General features: G+C 34.0%; 2 protein-coding genes across 4 annotated transcripts in view; one reads left to right on the forward strand and one right to left on the reverse strand.

Annotated features, from left to right (window-relative positions):
* The window catches only part of Amph (amphiphysin), a 59,236-nt gene extending 52,007 nt beyond the window's left edge, over window positions 1-7,229 (reverse strand). For all 3 annotated transcript variants that reach the window (XM_076115802.1, XM_076115801.1, XM_076115800.1), the window contains exon 1: window positions 7,010-7,229. In XM_076115802.1, coding sequence (XP_075971917.1) covers window positions 7,010-7,078 — 69 coding nt within the window. In that variant the 5' untranslated portion in view covers window positions 7,079-7,229. The remainder of the gene's footprint in view (window positions 1-7,009) is intronic.
* A 797-nt stretch (window positions 7,230-8,026) lies between these two features.
* On the forward strand, window positions 8,027-15,814 carry LOC142973795 (uncharacterized). The gene is made up of 9 exons (XM_076115804.1): window positions 8,027-8,204; window positions 8,280-8,459; window positions 9,447-9,677; window positions 10,124-10,353; window positions 10,755-10,919; window positions 11,136-11,214; window positions 11,500-11,703; window positions 14,283-14,467; window positions 14,914-15,814. Exons 1-9 carry the CDS (start codon window positions 8,202-8,204, stop codon window positions 15,146-15,148), a joined length of 1,512 nt encoding a protein of 503 aa, XP_075971919.1. The 5' UTR covers window positions 8,027-8,201; the 3' UTR covers window positions 15,149-15,814.
* Window positions 15,815-17,208: the final 1,394 nt, after the last annotated feature.

Here is a 17,208-nt window from a genome sequence, read left to right on the forward strand (position 1 = left end):
TAGCATTACAAATATTAGAATACACGGTCACTTTCGACATGACATTATTTGGTAACCGTCCAAACGTATCAGAAGCTATTTGGCTGCGGTTGAAAACGAAATCGAATGTTTCAAATGTTTGTGACAAGATACCTGAGGTTTCAAGTATAATTTTAACTGTGAAACAGAAATAATCTCAGCGAGAAAATAGTTTAGTTTTGTCGCAATAGTTTGTAGTTTCAGATTTATGAATACGATAACAGAATAACGTTCATTCCCATGCCTTATAAAACCAAATGAAGTAAGTATAAATGTGTTAAGTTATAAAATCTCTATAAAATGTCTTAGATGTTATCAGAAAACTCTCACTCATTTAAATTCCAACTAACAAACACATATCTCTAATAGACAATAAAAAGTAGGAGGTCTGTGCGTCGGCTGGTGTTCCCATGACGACTGCACGGTTCACAGTTAAAGCAACTGTTAGCATTAAGCATTGTCACGTATCGACCTTTGCAAAACAATGTTAGATGAAGGTATTCACGAAATTAGACCCTATGGAGACGTCATAGGGTTCATGGAGGAAGTACAGATCATTTTGCACGATACGCATGGAATTATTGGAATAGTAAAGGGCTTGTGACTTCCTCGTGTCTGCAAGCGGCATGGATAGATGATGATGATGATAATTTTCGCGGGAATATGTGGTATGGAGACTCTTTTTTAACATAACGTTGGTTTTTTCTTGTAGATTGATTAGTCAGAAGAACAAAAATATCCACGTCACTACATTTGTATATCAGTATCATTATAGAGACAAGAAGGTATATAAACCCCACTAGGAAAACTCAACAGGAATTCTGTAAGACATTTCTTTACACGGTACTTTTATAACTCTTTGACCAATGGCCTAATGTGTTAATGAATAAAGAACGTGACCCAGTTTGATGTAAACAGTAGTATCGTTTGGGAACCTGTTGTAAAACTTTTAGTTTCTCCTTCGTGTATTTTACGAGCTAATCTGAATATTTAGAATTCTGAATGGTTTAAAACCAAAATACAGATGATTTATCTATCGCTTCATAAAAATCTCATGCCCAGATGTTCTCAAGAAACGTGTTTCGAGTCTGCTGACAGACAATTAATTACACGAAATCATAAGCTCTTGAGGTCAAGAGTTCAAGAATGATCAGTTTAAATAAATAGTTGAACCGATAAACGGACCACAGTATAATATTTTCTAAACTGATTCAAGAGAAAGAATTTTATGCTACCTCTGCGATGTTTGACGAGGCGAAGTGTTCTAAGATGTGATATCTTCGCATTATTTAACAGTGCACGACAGTAATTGTATACAAAACAGTACAAATATAAGGTGTATCGATCCCACACCCTATCAAGGGAAACAGGCATGTTAAAAAAATCTTAAAGAATTTGATCATAACGGTCTTGTACCGCACGAAGATTGCCAATTGCTCGGGTATTGTGTGTCCATGACAGAATCTAGTTGCCTTTTTGCCTCTTTTCATAGCAGACGGCAAAAAAACCTTTATAGTTAGCTTGTAGATGTACATAATAGAGCTAGATATATTATTGCTGGTTTTTACTAAGATTAGATCATGATTCATTTTGAGACAGTTCGTTTTGTACGATACGGTATTTTATTCAATATGCTGCAAAATTTAATTCAATATTGCTTAGTAGACTCTGTCGTTGCGGGACTAGATTTGTGCCCTACAGTGAAATGGTGAAAACTGAAAAGTAAACTTTATGAATAGTTTTCTATTTGGACTTCAGAACAAAATTAACTATCCACACAAAACAAAGGAATTTGGAAACATGACCCATATTCATGTTTACACAAAACCATTATGTGCCTTGTCAATGTTTCGTTTAATTAAATTTTCGAACTTCCTAGTCATCAAGTCGATTTCCATGTTCGAACTTATAATAGTACTACATAAAATGTACTCGTATATATACATCATAATATAACAACTAGTCGAATAATGTTTGTATGATATATTGGCTGTCCCTATTACTGAAATTCCAGTAATTCTAATATCCGTAATACAGGGCTTGCTGGAAGCAATTCCGTGGAAACTAATATCCAACCAGAATCTAATCGGATTAGAGTCTGACCCCAATATAGTTGGGAATAAGGTTAGGAGAAAAGATCTGTATTTAGATGACATTTACATTTGCGACCCTACCTTCATAAATATCACGTAAGATCCAATCTATTTTTACAATCTGGTGACCCTTGACGACGGAGGGAAATACAATAGATTAATACTATTTCAACATTAGGAATGCTAACTGTATTTTATATTATTTTGAAGCCTCAAGTATAAACTCAACCGATTTCAATTTACTTTGAAACAGATAGTTTAAAGGGTAAAACTATCTCTGTTTCCCTTTCTTATAGGTATAAGAAAGAAGTAAGCTACTATTTTCTCCAAAAATCTACACTTATACGCGTAGTATGAGGTACGGGAAGTAAAGAAAAAAAATGAAATGTATGGAAGTTTTTAATAGTGATAGTATTTCTCCGTAATCCAACATCCACGCGGAAGTGATGAATGTTGCAAACAGAAGTGACTTACTACGATTTTATCATGGCATGCGTAAATAATTATGATAGATAGATCTTAATTGATGTCGTAATTAGATACTGTAGGTGCAAAACTTGGCGAGGATAATGTATTTTGGCTTGAGATGAGTACGATTGTAGGAATTTCTTTAACGCAATACACGTAGTAAAGATCGAAAGCGTTAGTGGACGAAGCGAAGAATGTCGAAAGGACGACACATGTGGTCGCGTAGGGAACTCTGGTGTCACCATGGGAGGTTAAGTGGGCCCTACACAGTAAGTAGTTGAAACCCAATATTAAATAAATATTATAGTGTAGTTTGTAAAGACCTGAAGAATTATAAATTACCTCAAAGAAACAAACGTACATATGATATAGGAGAGCTTCATAAACATGGATATGAATAATCACGGCAACAACGTTCGGCCGTTAGTCTTTTAAACGTCTTCTTTGCATGATTAATCTCGATTGAAAGTCCACTACCAGTTCAGAGTTAAAAACTCTTGCGTGAGAATTTAATTAGAAGAAAGTTGTGAAATCTGCTTCAAAATTGATTATTTTACGAGAGTTCATTAGTACAATTAATGAAATGATGTACTAATTAAATGTGCGGATTTAGCAGCCAGCACAAAGAGTATATAATTAATTTAATTGGGTATTTTAGCCGAAATAATTGTATAACGAGATTAAACATGGTAAATTGGAACTTTTGATAAAAATTTTGCTGATTGAATAACAAAAAAGGAACTAAAGGGGAAAAACAAAAATATACGATTGGGTTTTTAATGACCTGATAAAAGCTTCCTGGTATTTTGAGCACGATATGTCGAAACTATTAAATAAGAATATTTAAGAACTGGATAAGGGGCATATACGTCAAATCATGAACACTACAAATGACAATGTGCCGGCTGCTGACAGTGTTAAAATTGTTCGAGACGCGCGATAATCTTGTACTGGAAATTGGTTCAACGATTCTGTAGTTAAAATGTAGCAAGTGGTATATTTACATGCCATGAAAGGACTTATAGTGTTCTTTTTAAAGTAATTCTTGTTCTACGGAAGACATTACTAAGAAACACCATAGCCAGAACGTCAACTACTCATTATTTGGTACAGTGTACACACGAAAAGAGCTGTAATATACCCAGCTTTTCCATAGTACGATACATGGCAAAGCTTACTACTTTCTTAATCTAACCGTATGACGTCGTTAAAATACACGAAGGCCTTAAAACCGGTTCTCCAGAATTCCATACAAACGCCTCGGTCAACTTTTATACACTTCCCGTGGTCACGCCGTAGGTGTTCCCCTATTAATTGATACGTCGCTTGTTTATAGCTCGCTATTATAAAGGAATGAGTAACTTTGTGGTTCCAATGTTTTGGTCCGAATCGGTTTTAGCTGACCAACAAAATAATGAAATTGTTAACTGTTAAATGTTTCCTGTATGTGTAGAACAAATTGCATCCATAATTAGGACGTAACGAAAATAAACTTTTACAAATAATTTTCTTATTCTTAATACCTTGCCTAGTAAGTCGCGAGGTTTTGGACATTAAGCTTTATGTTTAGGAGGAGACACAAAACATTTTTGAAATGGACCAACCACGTAAAGATATCGCAAAAGTTAACAACATATTTGATCATATCCTGGGATGTCATCGGCTCGACGCTCAAGCAATGAAAACGTAGGAGCCAGAAAGGGTAAAATGTCCTCGCAAATTTTACAATAAGTGAGTATATTTCGTACCACACACAAAGCCCATTTGGATAAGGAAATCTGTACAATCCTCAGTAGGAAAACCTAAAGCCAGTAAGGCAAGGCAAGATTCAGATTAAGCTGTTTTACATACAAGTTAGTTTGTTAAGCCCGATGTCAGTTTGTGATATGACAAAGCCTGCCTTAAAAGGGAATCTGGGAATATTTTACCTCGTGTAATGGCGGAACGAGAGATGAATGGAGGAAGGAAACGTAATACGCTGATCCTAAATGAGTCGGTAGGTAGGTAGTAGTAATGTAAGGGCAAATGGATTATGATATCTTCTTAATAGACATAAAATGTGAATTGATGGGCTGTAGAAAAAGTTATAAGGACCGACGCACTAGATTTCGCTAGAATTTGTTTTGATATTCAGATGAAGACGAATTTTGATTCTCTCACAAAAGAATTTTAATGTTATGTACACTGATAGCTAAACATAGGATACTTTTTACCCTGGAAAATCTTTTCTGGCGAACAAAGTCGCGGACAAAACCTATTTCGTCAATAAATAGACATTTTGAATACGATCATAACTGCGAATAATATCAAAGCAAAAAAGAGAAACCTTTCCGAGACATCGAAAATCTTATCCAGCACGAAAGGCATATCAAAAAAGTAGAATATACCTACAAAAGTACGCTTATTCATGCGGATCTTAGAAATTTGACCTTGGCCGGCGCAACTTTCTTCAAATCGTCGCATATATTACCATATATAGTGTATCTGATATGTTTATCATCGACCTAGAGGCCCGACCAAACGTCTCGCGGTGCAATGACCCCTGTTTATTTATTGTACATGACTAATAATTGCGAATGCATTGATAACTTTTGTTTACGGTTAGAAACAAATGTATATTTAATTTTATGGTATATTTCTGCTTACATTTGCATGAATGTAAGTATTTATTGAGAACAATTTTTTTTTATAATTTTATAGTGAGTTATGCAGATGAATGAATGAATGAAAAATTGAAATAAACATAGATATGAACTAAAAAAGTTGTCAACTATTGATTAAAACTTGTGATAAAAATGTATTGACTCTATAACAAATCAAATATTGAATACAGAAATATAGATAGGTAATTTCAAACATAATATAGCAATTTAATACACAATGTTTACCATTAAAATAAATCCTATATCACATGAAAATCTAATAAGAAAATAAAGCCCCTACTAACTACTGTCCATAGGACTAGTGCCCCCTTTTAAAGTAATAAATATTCACTTTTACTTGATATACTTAGATTATTATTTAATATATTTTTTGTTTGTCTGTAAACCTTCCTCAACAAAATTTTTCAGCACCAATTTTCTACTGAGAGTATTGCCATTGGGGACTCTAAATAATGTAAAGCTGTATTTCAATATTGAAATTGTTAGAATGTATGTAGGTTGCAAATAATATAATTTATTCTGTAGATCTGGCTGCAGTTAAAATGAAATACTGAAATTATTTGTTAACATTTGGCTCAACACTACAAAGAGAAATACAAATAAATCTTTGAGGTTTATTTTGTGATCTTATTTAACATTTAATTTAAAATAAATAGTTATTGTAAAAGAATAAATCAGTCAGTTTTAATCTTTTAGCAAACACTAAAGTCTAGATATCTAAATGTCTAATTGTTGGCATTAAATTAGCATTAAACAGCAATGGGCCTGCTGCCAGAATGGGTCAATAGCCGCAAGCTCAAAGCAAGTTTTTTTCTGGGTAAGTAGGTAAACTTTACTGATGAATTTTTATAAAATGAAAGTGTTTTTTCAAATATAGAGAGAGTGGATTATATGCTGGTTTTTAAGTAGGAAATAAAATTTTGATATGACCTCATTTTAAAGAATTAGTAAATTTTTTATTTGTAAATTATCTGTGTATTAATCTGTGCCTAGGTGATTCATGTTTAAAAATGTTTCCTTTTTTCAAAACTTTACTAATAAAATATATGAGGAAAGTAGTACTGGCCTCAATATGAGCAAGACTGCAACACTATTTTTGCATCATTATTAAACAGAGATTTGAAATCATTTGTTATAATTATAATATAGAACCACAGATACAGCGAGACAGTCCACATAAAAATAGATGAGTTGAAATATCCACATTATTTTTGCGAAACAGGCACGACAGATCGGCTGTCTCTGTTTGCTCTTTGCCTACTGTGTTATTTTTAAAACGGTCCCAATTCCCTAGAACTGTCTTGTGTAATAAGTAGGGTTATTAATTTAATGCACGCCGATCTTAACCGGGCCAGTTAACGATCTAAACTGATCATATTGTATACTTCTAACTGTTCAATCCAAAATTATCACAGTGGCTGTGAACTATAAATAGCACATTAAATACCCTGGAAATGATAAAACTGCAGCTCTGTGCGCTCTAACTGTCACAGTTCTCAATCACGATACGATACTTCAGGTGCGTACGTAAGTAAACAATATGTATGAGGAAAAATACAGGTGCTGGACGCATCGCGGCCAAGCAACAGGTGAAATTCGATGCACAAGAAAACCGGCTGCAGACCGCCTAGCCGCAAGAAACCTAACCTAGCGTGCCGCCGATCTCCTCAAAAACATACTTTCACACATCGCAACTTAAATACATAAAAAATATCATCATCCTACTACAACACTCAACACACGTAATGTGAATAAAACAATAAATACCTTTTCCTTCGCACGTCCGGCATGTTTTTGCACTGTTTTCGCGATTAGCGCACCTTTACTTTCAGCCATTTCAATCACTGTTTCATTCCACAACGTCTTTATTTCGATACACTATCAATTTGCAACCGAATTTGGCTGCAGCTGTTTGCTGTCACACGTCAAAATCCAAATGCGTGCTGCCGTCGTATTGTACTGCCGCGAATGAGAGAAAATTGTCACCCTAGCGCCTCGTCGTAAACGATTTGCACCATACCTTACTGATAATAGTTATTTATAGCAACGCTAGATGGTGCTTCGAGTAAATTTTTCTAAAATTGTTTTTTTACTGTTTTGCTTCTTATTATACCATTGATAAAAACAATTAACCTATTAGTCCTTAACTAGTCTTAAAGTAAAATTTGTTAAATTTGTAAGATAATAGGAATGCAAAAAACGCTTTCCTTTTGGTGTCTCTGTATAGTTTTCATAGGTGGCAGCACAGAGTATATAAAGCTTGGCTACGCAGTGTCCAACATGTAAGCGATGGTTTAGTTTGTTAAAATTAAAGCCTTGTTTTAAACGCTCATTGTTTATATTTGTTTATTTAATCAATTTAAGATTTTTCGCTGTATCTAATAATTACCTATTTCAGATTAAATTGTAAGTTTGGCTGAATGTGTAATTATCATTGCCAAAGTGTTCTACAAAAGAAATTTCAGTATACAGAGTTGCCAATTCGAGATATTCCACTTTTAAATGCAAAATATTACCTATTTTTTTTAACACTCAGAAAGAGAGAAAAAGAAATTGGTGTTATAAGCAGTCTCACTAAGGTTTTTTACAATATAATTTGAATGCAGTTTTCTATTTATTGCCAACCTTATTCCACATAAATAGCCCCGGGAACTTCGGTATTTAAATATTTTATTTTAATAGATTTAAGGGAACGATACAAAGTATAAATAAATGATATGAGGATTTCTTTGTATAAGGCAACTATTTAGGTCACTTGGGACGATCAGGGGAATTTTATCGTTTTTATTCTGGCAACTCAATAAGTGACATCTGCGCCGATGCGCGTTCTAAACAAAATTTGAAAATCAATAAAATCTGAGTGAATCGCCGCGCGCCGATCGATTAGTATTTCTATTTTTATATTATTTATACCGCGTCCGGACATTTTGTGCTGCTTTAGACGTTACTTGGGATCATAATGGTGAGTGAGCAAATTTTGGCTCTCGGTATTTTATCTTGCGGAATGTGTTAACATGTGTTTTTCGTAATTTTGTAGCAGGAGGGGAAGACGGAGTTGCAGAGAAATGCGATAACCGAAGCTCGTCGTAAAGAGTTGGAGACATTCCAGCGGGCGTTGGACATACAATGGCTGAACAGCCGCATGGAAGATGGGCGGATGGGGCGTTGCCTGGCGCTCATCAAGCGAGAGGCCGAAATGGAGAAAGATTTTCAAGAGGTTAGTATGTCCTTGAATAATGCATTAGTCTTGTGATTTCGTAAACGGTTTTATTGATTTTTACAAATGCTCTACTTTGAAGGTAGACTGTGAAAAGGTTGCTTTGTTCAGTCATCGATGTTCTTTTTCTAATAATTACTGCGCAATCGACTAGCTCTTGGTGATAATTCTTATTAAAAGTGACTATTATGCGTTTCTATGTGCTTACCTGGTAAATTAAACATCTATACCATCCTTTGTCTATCTACTTTTGTCTGGGTTTAAAACTTTGTTCCTAACAGTTCAGCAATACATAAAGGCTACATATTTCATCCAATTGGAATCAAATTTTTAGATTGCATATGGCCCCACCCTTGCCCTACTTTTGTCTGTTCTATGAAAATCAATACTTGAGATTTTATTTGCTGTGCTAATGCTTTTGTAATGCATTGTGCTTTGTCATCTTCTTTAAATTAAATGTATTGTTCTTATTTTAGCTTGTTTTTTGTTACATGCTATTTATGTTACTTATTTCTAAATATGTGGTGTCCATTTTACAAAGTGCATTATTGCTTGTATTTAATTCCTCCAAGTTGATTCAAAGAATAAAGAGCTATGCTGTAAATACCTTAAACCACACCTTTTTTCCATAGGCCTAGGTAGAGATCATAGAGCACCACATTCGCATCTATACATCTTGTCAAACAGGACTGCTTATTACTTCTTATTAACAAAATTTCCCTTGCTGCAAGAGTAAAGTGCCTTCTTTGTTATGTACTGGTCAGTTACATAAGTGATAAATTGTGTATAGGTAATTTATTAGGCATTTAAGACTACTTTGCATTGGCATAAAGACTTACAATTAGGTTGACACTTGTGTTTACAGTATAAGTACCGATCTTGTTTGCAATACATTCAGGTACACTTTACTTAAAATACACAGCTAAGAAACTTAGGTAAAATAACAATATGTTGTCATAAAATTCACACAGTCATATTTTCCTCTAGCGAACCGACCACGCAGCCATAGTCAACGCCCGCGCACAAAAAGAAACAGCTCTCGGTACAGAAATAGCAGAAATACGTCGAGAAGAAATGTGCAATCTTCTTCGTAGACACTACTTGAGGGAGAAAGATCCGAGTCTACGAGTCTTGGCTAAGAAGCTTCAAGCGGGTTATGTGTGCCGAGATCTCCAACAACAGATGCTGCATAACCAGTATAGGAAGCTGCAGGAAAAGGTTAGTTTCTTTTCTTTTTTGTACAAATTGTCTTTGTTTCCTGATTGAATTATGGTTGCTTTTCATATTGTTGTGTTCATTTAACTTAAAGTAAATAAGTAGGTCAATCTGCGTCTGACCTGATTATTGATTTGATTTTGATTTGGTCACAGCCTTTCAACCTTTCACCTACAGGTTGACGATTTCTGAATATGTGAACAGAAATTTCTCATCAAAATTAGAATTATTTTCTTGAATTTTCCACTATCAGACTTAAGAGATTAACCAAAAAATAGAAATAATTGGAATCAAAAATTTCATTTGGGTCAAATACAGGCATCTTATGAATGTAAGAAACTGCAAGCTGGCAAGAAACTCCTGTTCACTCTTTGTAATAACTTCAAAGTTTTGTAGGATATTGTCATTAGGTGGTCGAAAACAGTTCCTAAAACACTAAAACCTTTCAGGCTGAAGCGAAACAAGCAAATGACTACACACTCAATGCACTATACAACGACTTTGAAGCCAAAGAGAAGGAAGAGAAAGACAAACTGGAGCGTACAACGCAGTACTGCAGGGAGTTGCAACAGCAGCTCGTGAACCGTCAGCTGGAAAGACAGTGTCAGTATGAAGACACGTTAGTAGAGAAGAAGATGCTTGAAGAGATTATGAGGACGATATCTGATGAGGATAAGCGGTAAGTTGCAGCTTCCGTTTTCTGCCGTGTTTTTGTGATTGTTACTGATCTGTGTTATTGGTTGTCATAATGAATGGTCTTGGGTGTGGTTCCTGAATGATCAATGTTTGGTGATGAAATATTTCAGGTCTACTTTTGTTGACTTGATTGGGTGTAGGTTTAGTTTAGGGAATAAGATGAATTGAATTGAGGAATATTCTGGATTGTGATAATTTTTTTTTATTTATTATGAAAAATTAAAAGCATTTCTAAATCAATAAGTTAACTCATACCAGTCCCCGGTTTGATTATCAGTTGATGCACAGAGGCTTTAAAATTTCTACCTGTGTATCAATAGTCACAAAAAGAATGCCATTGTCTTTGCCCTCTTAACATGACATTAAAGAAATCCTCTTTCACAGGGAGCTGAAACAGAAACACGACTTGAAAGAGAAGACCCGCAACGAGATGGTGACGTTCCAGAAGGCTCGCATGGCGTGGAAGGAGAAGCAGAAGAAAATGGTCGTCATAGAAGAAAAGCAGATAGAAGAACAACAAAAAGCGGCCTCAGATAGAAGCTCTGCCATGTAAGTTTATATTTTTCCGTTGTTTTTTTTAGGGTTCTGTCTCAATGGAATTGGTACCAAGCAAAGACTTCAAAGTTTGTTTATTTGTCACTGTCCTTCTATAAAAGGTTATACCTCTTCAACAGGCTTGTCAAGTGTCTCTCAAAAACTGTATTTTACGTGGTCTGGGTGATTCTGAGCTGTCAATAAGTTAATGATGTTGAATGTTGTTTACAGAATAGCTGAGAGAGAGCGCAAACAAAGAGAAAAGGAAGAGTTGAACCAGAGAATTGCCGCGAAAATATTAGCTGATGAGGTAATTACATATTGCAATTATTTCACAATATACCTCTTTTAGTATTGAAGACATAATCTATGACTTTCCCTGAGGCTATAAGAATATTATATGCAGTCTCACTGCATATATTTTTGTCATAATCAGGTCATAGCATAATCTTAAAGAACTTAAGTATTACCAAGCCAAACAAGGAAATCTTAATCTTCATTTTAAGTGGTTATCAGCATTGTAACTTAAAAGTTTAATTTCAATCATTAAAAAAAAATGGTGACAGCATTCTAAAATCTCAATTACTTTGCTTAGGCCGAACGTCAAGCCCGAGTAGACATAATAAAACTACTGCAAGAGCAAGAATACTTAGAGAAGAATGTGCAAGACGATATCAAAGAGAGAGAGAAGATGGAGCGAGTGAGACGAGAGACCAAGGACGCTCTCACCGCACAGATGGAGAACAGAAAGAGATTGGCTAGAGAAGAGAAGAAGAAGGAAGCGGAGTTTAGAGTTAAGGTTAGTGACGATTACAGCATTTTTTTTACAATCCGTTGTTCAAGACTGCGTGTGTCCCATCTCTTGAAGATGACGATGAATAGAGATGGATGTTTCGCTCGTACTTTTGGATTTCAAGGCAAAGATATTGCAGGCTTATGAAGTTTATTGTTAAACAAAGAATTTGTTATCAAGAAAGACATAGTTTGATATGTTTTATACTTAAGGATGTGAAAAGTTTACATTATATACTGACACTTCTCTTTCATAAAATTTGCGATCGCGATTTTTCTTATTTTTTATTGACTTTGTTTTTTCTATTACATGTCTAGACTAAGGATTAATAAAGGTAATGTATGTAGATTCAGATTGGTTCTACGATCCAATTCAACATTTGAACTGAATACTATATTATTTTTTTTATATTTAATGTGTATTGTGTAACTTGTTCATTCCAACAGTGGTATTATTGAGCATAATTGGTACTACGCATAAAAGCCTGATCGGTACGATCATCAGTCTTTTATACGTAGCGCTGGGATGCAGACTTCTACAACTAAATGCAAGAATGAAGAATAAGAATTAATATAATAATAACCCGTTCTAACATGTCTTTGTATACTTGAACATTAATTTATACTTTCAATAACAATTTTAAGATTTTTACAAACATTACTTAGAATTTGGTGCTTTTCGTTAATCAGAGATATAGCTAACTGTATAGTTTTTAACCAGATAATAAAAACATGGGAATAGCAAGCTCTCATTAAATTCGTTGTTTTATATTCTTATAAATAATTAGTAGTAAATTATGAGAGTCATTTCATGACGATTTTGCCATTGTTTCATAGTAATGGCAATAATGACTTTAGTGAAATTCCCAACTTCAATTAAACACAACTTTGTAATAATGATTGAGTGATACCTACATAAATTATGTTAAAGAATTTTTGTTTTCATTAAATTTTAATGTTTATCAAGTCTTTGAAAATGTAGAATATCTCTCATATTTTTAACATTTATAGAAGTTTCCAGGCACATCGCATCAGTTACAATGAAACATGTTTGGTACTACGCATAATTGCCTGATCGGTACGATCATCAGTCTTTTATACGCAGCGCTAACATGTATCTCTGACATCAGTACTGCGGGAAGAAGATATTTGTATAGCTGCGTACTCATTTAGAGGTCTAGCATGTGGGTATTTGATAGTGTCTGAAGAGTGAGTTGGTATATGTTAAAGTTCTTGACTGGGTTGGAGTTAGAGTGACCACGTTATGAATTTAAAAGTTATCATAGTTTACAATATTATGGTTAAACACAAAAAATTATATTCGTTAATTTACAGTCTACGCTTTAAAGATTCACACCGTGCGTTTAAAGACAGTTTCGTCTGTCGTTAAAATGTAACAAAGCTTTTCTGGTAGCTTGATGAACTTTCGCACTATTGACTAAACAAACTATAGATAGATGGACAATTTCATGTGAGTAACTCTGTATTTCTAATGGTTCTTAAAACTGTTATATTTTTTATACTCAAATTCGGAATTAAGTATTGATTCATATTTGTGGAGATTGATTATCTCCATAAGAACTAACTTCGATCCGGTCAATAAACTTTACGTGTACCATAAAGGCCGCTGTACTCAAGAACTGTGTTTGAAATATTTATTTCAGACATTTTAGATCCTTGTGTGCATATGGCCTTTTAAGTTTGCATACTCACTTGATACAGTAAAATACGTTACATGCTTTTCCTCTAAGTTAGTTCCCAGCTTAGTATTGTGTATTGTGTTAGGTTAGCTGTGATTGTATTTGTAATAAGTTCTTTCAGTTTGAAGAAATCTGTATAACATTTTGCTGTTGAAACTTATTTGTCTAATAAATACAAGAAAGTATTATTTTACCAAACTAGAATTAATATGTTACAATCAATGATTCATTTTAACATCAAAATGTATTAAGAAGTTCTGTATGAATGGAGGAGAATAAACATACTCTTGTTACATTTTGATGACAATTGACAGTATAAGATTGTATTACCTTTTTTGCGAGCCTCATTTTTTTACTTTTCTCTGTATATTAAATTATCTTCCACACATTAATTTGATTGTATAATGTTGTAGAAATAGTACATGTAGTTTCATCTAAAGCAGCTATTTGGATAACTGTAAGTTTATACTTTTATGAATATGTGTGTGTTCAAAGCTTGAAAATGTGACTAAAAACCATCTTACTGCCTAGTTAACTGGTCTTTTTTTAATCAAACTCACTGTCAAACAACTCTTTCCATTGTATTTCATGTTTTGTACCAACTTGAGCTAAATTCAATACAGCCCATTTCATAACACGCTAATTAATATGAAAAAAGAAGCTACAAGAAATTCATAACAGAAAATAATTACTTCCTGCTGAGAAAAACATCAAAATATTTTTTACTCAACCTCACTTTTTATATTGGCCTTTTTGACATTAATTCTGCTTAAAAGAAATACAAAAACATCACCTTTTTTATTCAAACTCACTATCTAAGCTTCTCATCCATAATCACTCAACACCATATTGCTAAACAAACCTTAATTTAATCAAAATTTTCCAGTCCGAAGCTAAAATGGCGGCCGACGACGCTAAAGAGCGCGCGAAACAGCAAAAGAAGAAAGACCAAGGACGTTTGTACTCTCAGGAACTGTTGAAACAGATACAAGATAATGCCAAGAAGAGGAAGCAGGAGGCCGCCATGGAGGAACAGAGGGCGCATTATGTGTGGGACTATGATAAGAAATGGTGGGTTATTCTAATTTTTATATTTTATTATACTCTTGTTCAGCAGTGGGACGTTATTGGGTTACATTTATTGATTCTACCCAAATTAATAGACTACTTTTTATAGTCTTCTTCAACAATCATTATTTATTTCCTTATTGCACTCAGTCACATTACAAATTATTACATTTCTAGTGTATTGTCCTCGGCAAGATTTGAGAAGGGAAATATATTTTTTTTACCGATACCTTGGATGCTGGTGAAAATTAAGATAGTTGAATTTTTTATCTTTTTTTCATTCTGCCCTTGAAATACATCTCAAAAGCTTTTGAGCTCCAGATTTTATGTATTGTGTATTGACCATCCTATAGCCTACAAATTGAGATCTCCAAGTAGTTTAACGTCTTTTATTTCATATAAAAATCACAGTTATAATTCTTAACAAATACTTTTCCTTCACATTCCAGGCTAGAAGAAGTAGCAGAAGAGCGCAAGAAGATGATAGAAGAGCACGCTGCCCCACTGCTGGGCTACCTTCAGGCCGGAGTGGTGCAGCCCGCCGACCTGCCCGCCCTCCGCGCCGGCGCCGACAAGAGCCCTGAGCTCGCGACACTGGACATTGAAGGACTGGCCATCTCTCGCAACAGACCACGTCGGTTCTCTAAGTGTAATGCTCAGTGTAAAATATTGAGGGATTTCTGATGTAAGTTAGGTGACGATAGTGATATTCATTTTGATGACGAGTATTAGGATGGTTTTTGATGGGTTGATTTATTGTTGATACCAAATCATATGTCAGTAATCCAATTTTAGAAGGTTTTTGACTATAAATGCAGTAAAATATTGCCTGTCCATATGTTCTTATGAAGTTTATTCTCAATCAATGCTTATTTAATAATATCTGGTTTTTCATTATGTCCTAGCTGCTTAATGCAATACAAAAATAAAATAACTAAGTAAGTTTTATCATAAAGTGATATATAACGCGTAGAAAAGAAACTAAATATTAAGATCAAAATATTATGCTTAATATGAAACAATATACGCGCTTACTTTATGAATATTGACAGAGAAACATTTCATTTATTGTGTAGCTATGAAGAATCGGTTAGGTTAACAGGCTATTGGCTAAATGTACCTACTAGCTAAAACTTTTTCCATATTTATGTAAACAAATAGTCAATATTTTTCGCTGGTTCGAGAAAATTTATTCTCATTTTGTGATATTTGTAGCTTTTATATGTACTATTTTGAGTAAACGCTAAAGTATTAGTTATGTATTCATTTTTAAATTTAATGAAAGACTGATGTATTGTGATTTAATTCCGTCCTATTTTAGACTTTTAATGAATAAAATTTTTAAAATTATTTGCGTATTTTATTTGAAAGACCTACATACATTTGTCATAGTTAACCTATTTAATTCTTAGGGACTAGTAATTTCTGGACACTAGTTTATAGAGACGAAACCTATTTCCATTAGGTGCTATATAACAACTACTAACATAGTGTCATTGTCTATTAATCGACAATAATAACTGTGCTATTATAGTCATTTTCATTTAATAACGTCAATGATAGTAAATATCTGGCTCTGATCATGCCAGGAAGAAGGATATCTTTATAGTTTAACTATTCCCTTAGATGCGCTGGTATTCTAGAGGTATGTCGCAGGTTACTACTTTAAAGCATAGGCACAGAATAATAAGTACTAATTTACAGAACACGCACTTCCCGTAACAATTTATAGAAATAACGACTCTTGGCACTAAGCAACAAAGTCTAATTCAGCTCGTATAAGCGCTCCGTACCTAACGACATATTCACCTAAGTATTCCCGCTCTCTTTTAACGCGTAACTCTGTCACTGTCTGGCGTAGAGTAACGCGTTACCTATGACGCTAGGGTTGTCGGCTCGCCGCATCGTTGCTACCTGTTTTGGTTTGTTTACATTTTTACTATTTTATATTCTTCATATGTCCTAAACCTGTGAACCGATTTATATCATTCAAACGGATAAAATAGTTTTAGTCTTAGACCTTTCATTTGATACCAAAATCGTTGAAATATCCCCATAAACAAAAAGTCACATTTGCAAGTTGCTCTCGTAATTATAAAGTATCAAATTCCTTAATAATTCAGACATGAGTTCATATTGTTAGTACCGTAAAACGGGGTGAATAGAATTCGCGGGGTGAATAGAAAAAAAATCAGGAAAGTTTTCAAGCCCAATGTTTGAGTACTCCTCGTTTAAGAATTTTGTTCAAATTTGAAATGATTACACGTCGATATTACTTCTCTGCGGTGTCATAATTGTTTAAATGTTTAAATTGATATTTATACCCAAAAAATTGCTTCAAAGTCAACCGTCCTCGAATGCCTTAATGGTCCATACATTTTTTTCAAAACTTTGGATTTAAAGTGGAATTTCTTTTCTAATGAGTTGTTTGGAGTGTTTATCTCTTTAGGTGTATATTTATCTATAAAGATACAATATTGTTAACTGAAAAAACGTTTTAAAACACAATTTTTCCATTCACCCCTTTGGTCGTTTCGATTCACCCCTATCGCTGGGTGAATAGAAATTGACCATTTTTTAAATGAAATATCGTAAAACTATGCATATTTTTGGACAAATATGGTTTTAACTCTTTCTTCATGGCGCCGGACATGATATAAAACAACCTGACAATAAAAATAACAAGTTATTCGCTACAAATTTTTAGGACAAAGTTGAAAATTGTTTCTATTCACCCCGTTTTA

The sequence above is a fragment of the Anticarsia gemmatalis genome, chromosome 6 (assembly GCF_050436995.1).
Source record: "Anticarsia gemmatalis isolate Benzon Research Colony breed Stoneville strain chromosome 6, ilAntGemm2 primary, whole genome shotgun sequence".
NCBI classification, from domain to species: domain Eukaryota; kingdom Metazoa; phylum Arthropoda; class Insecta; order Lepidoptera; family Erebidae; genus Anticarsia; species Anticarsia gemmatalis.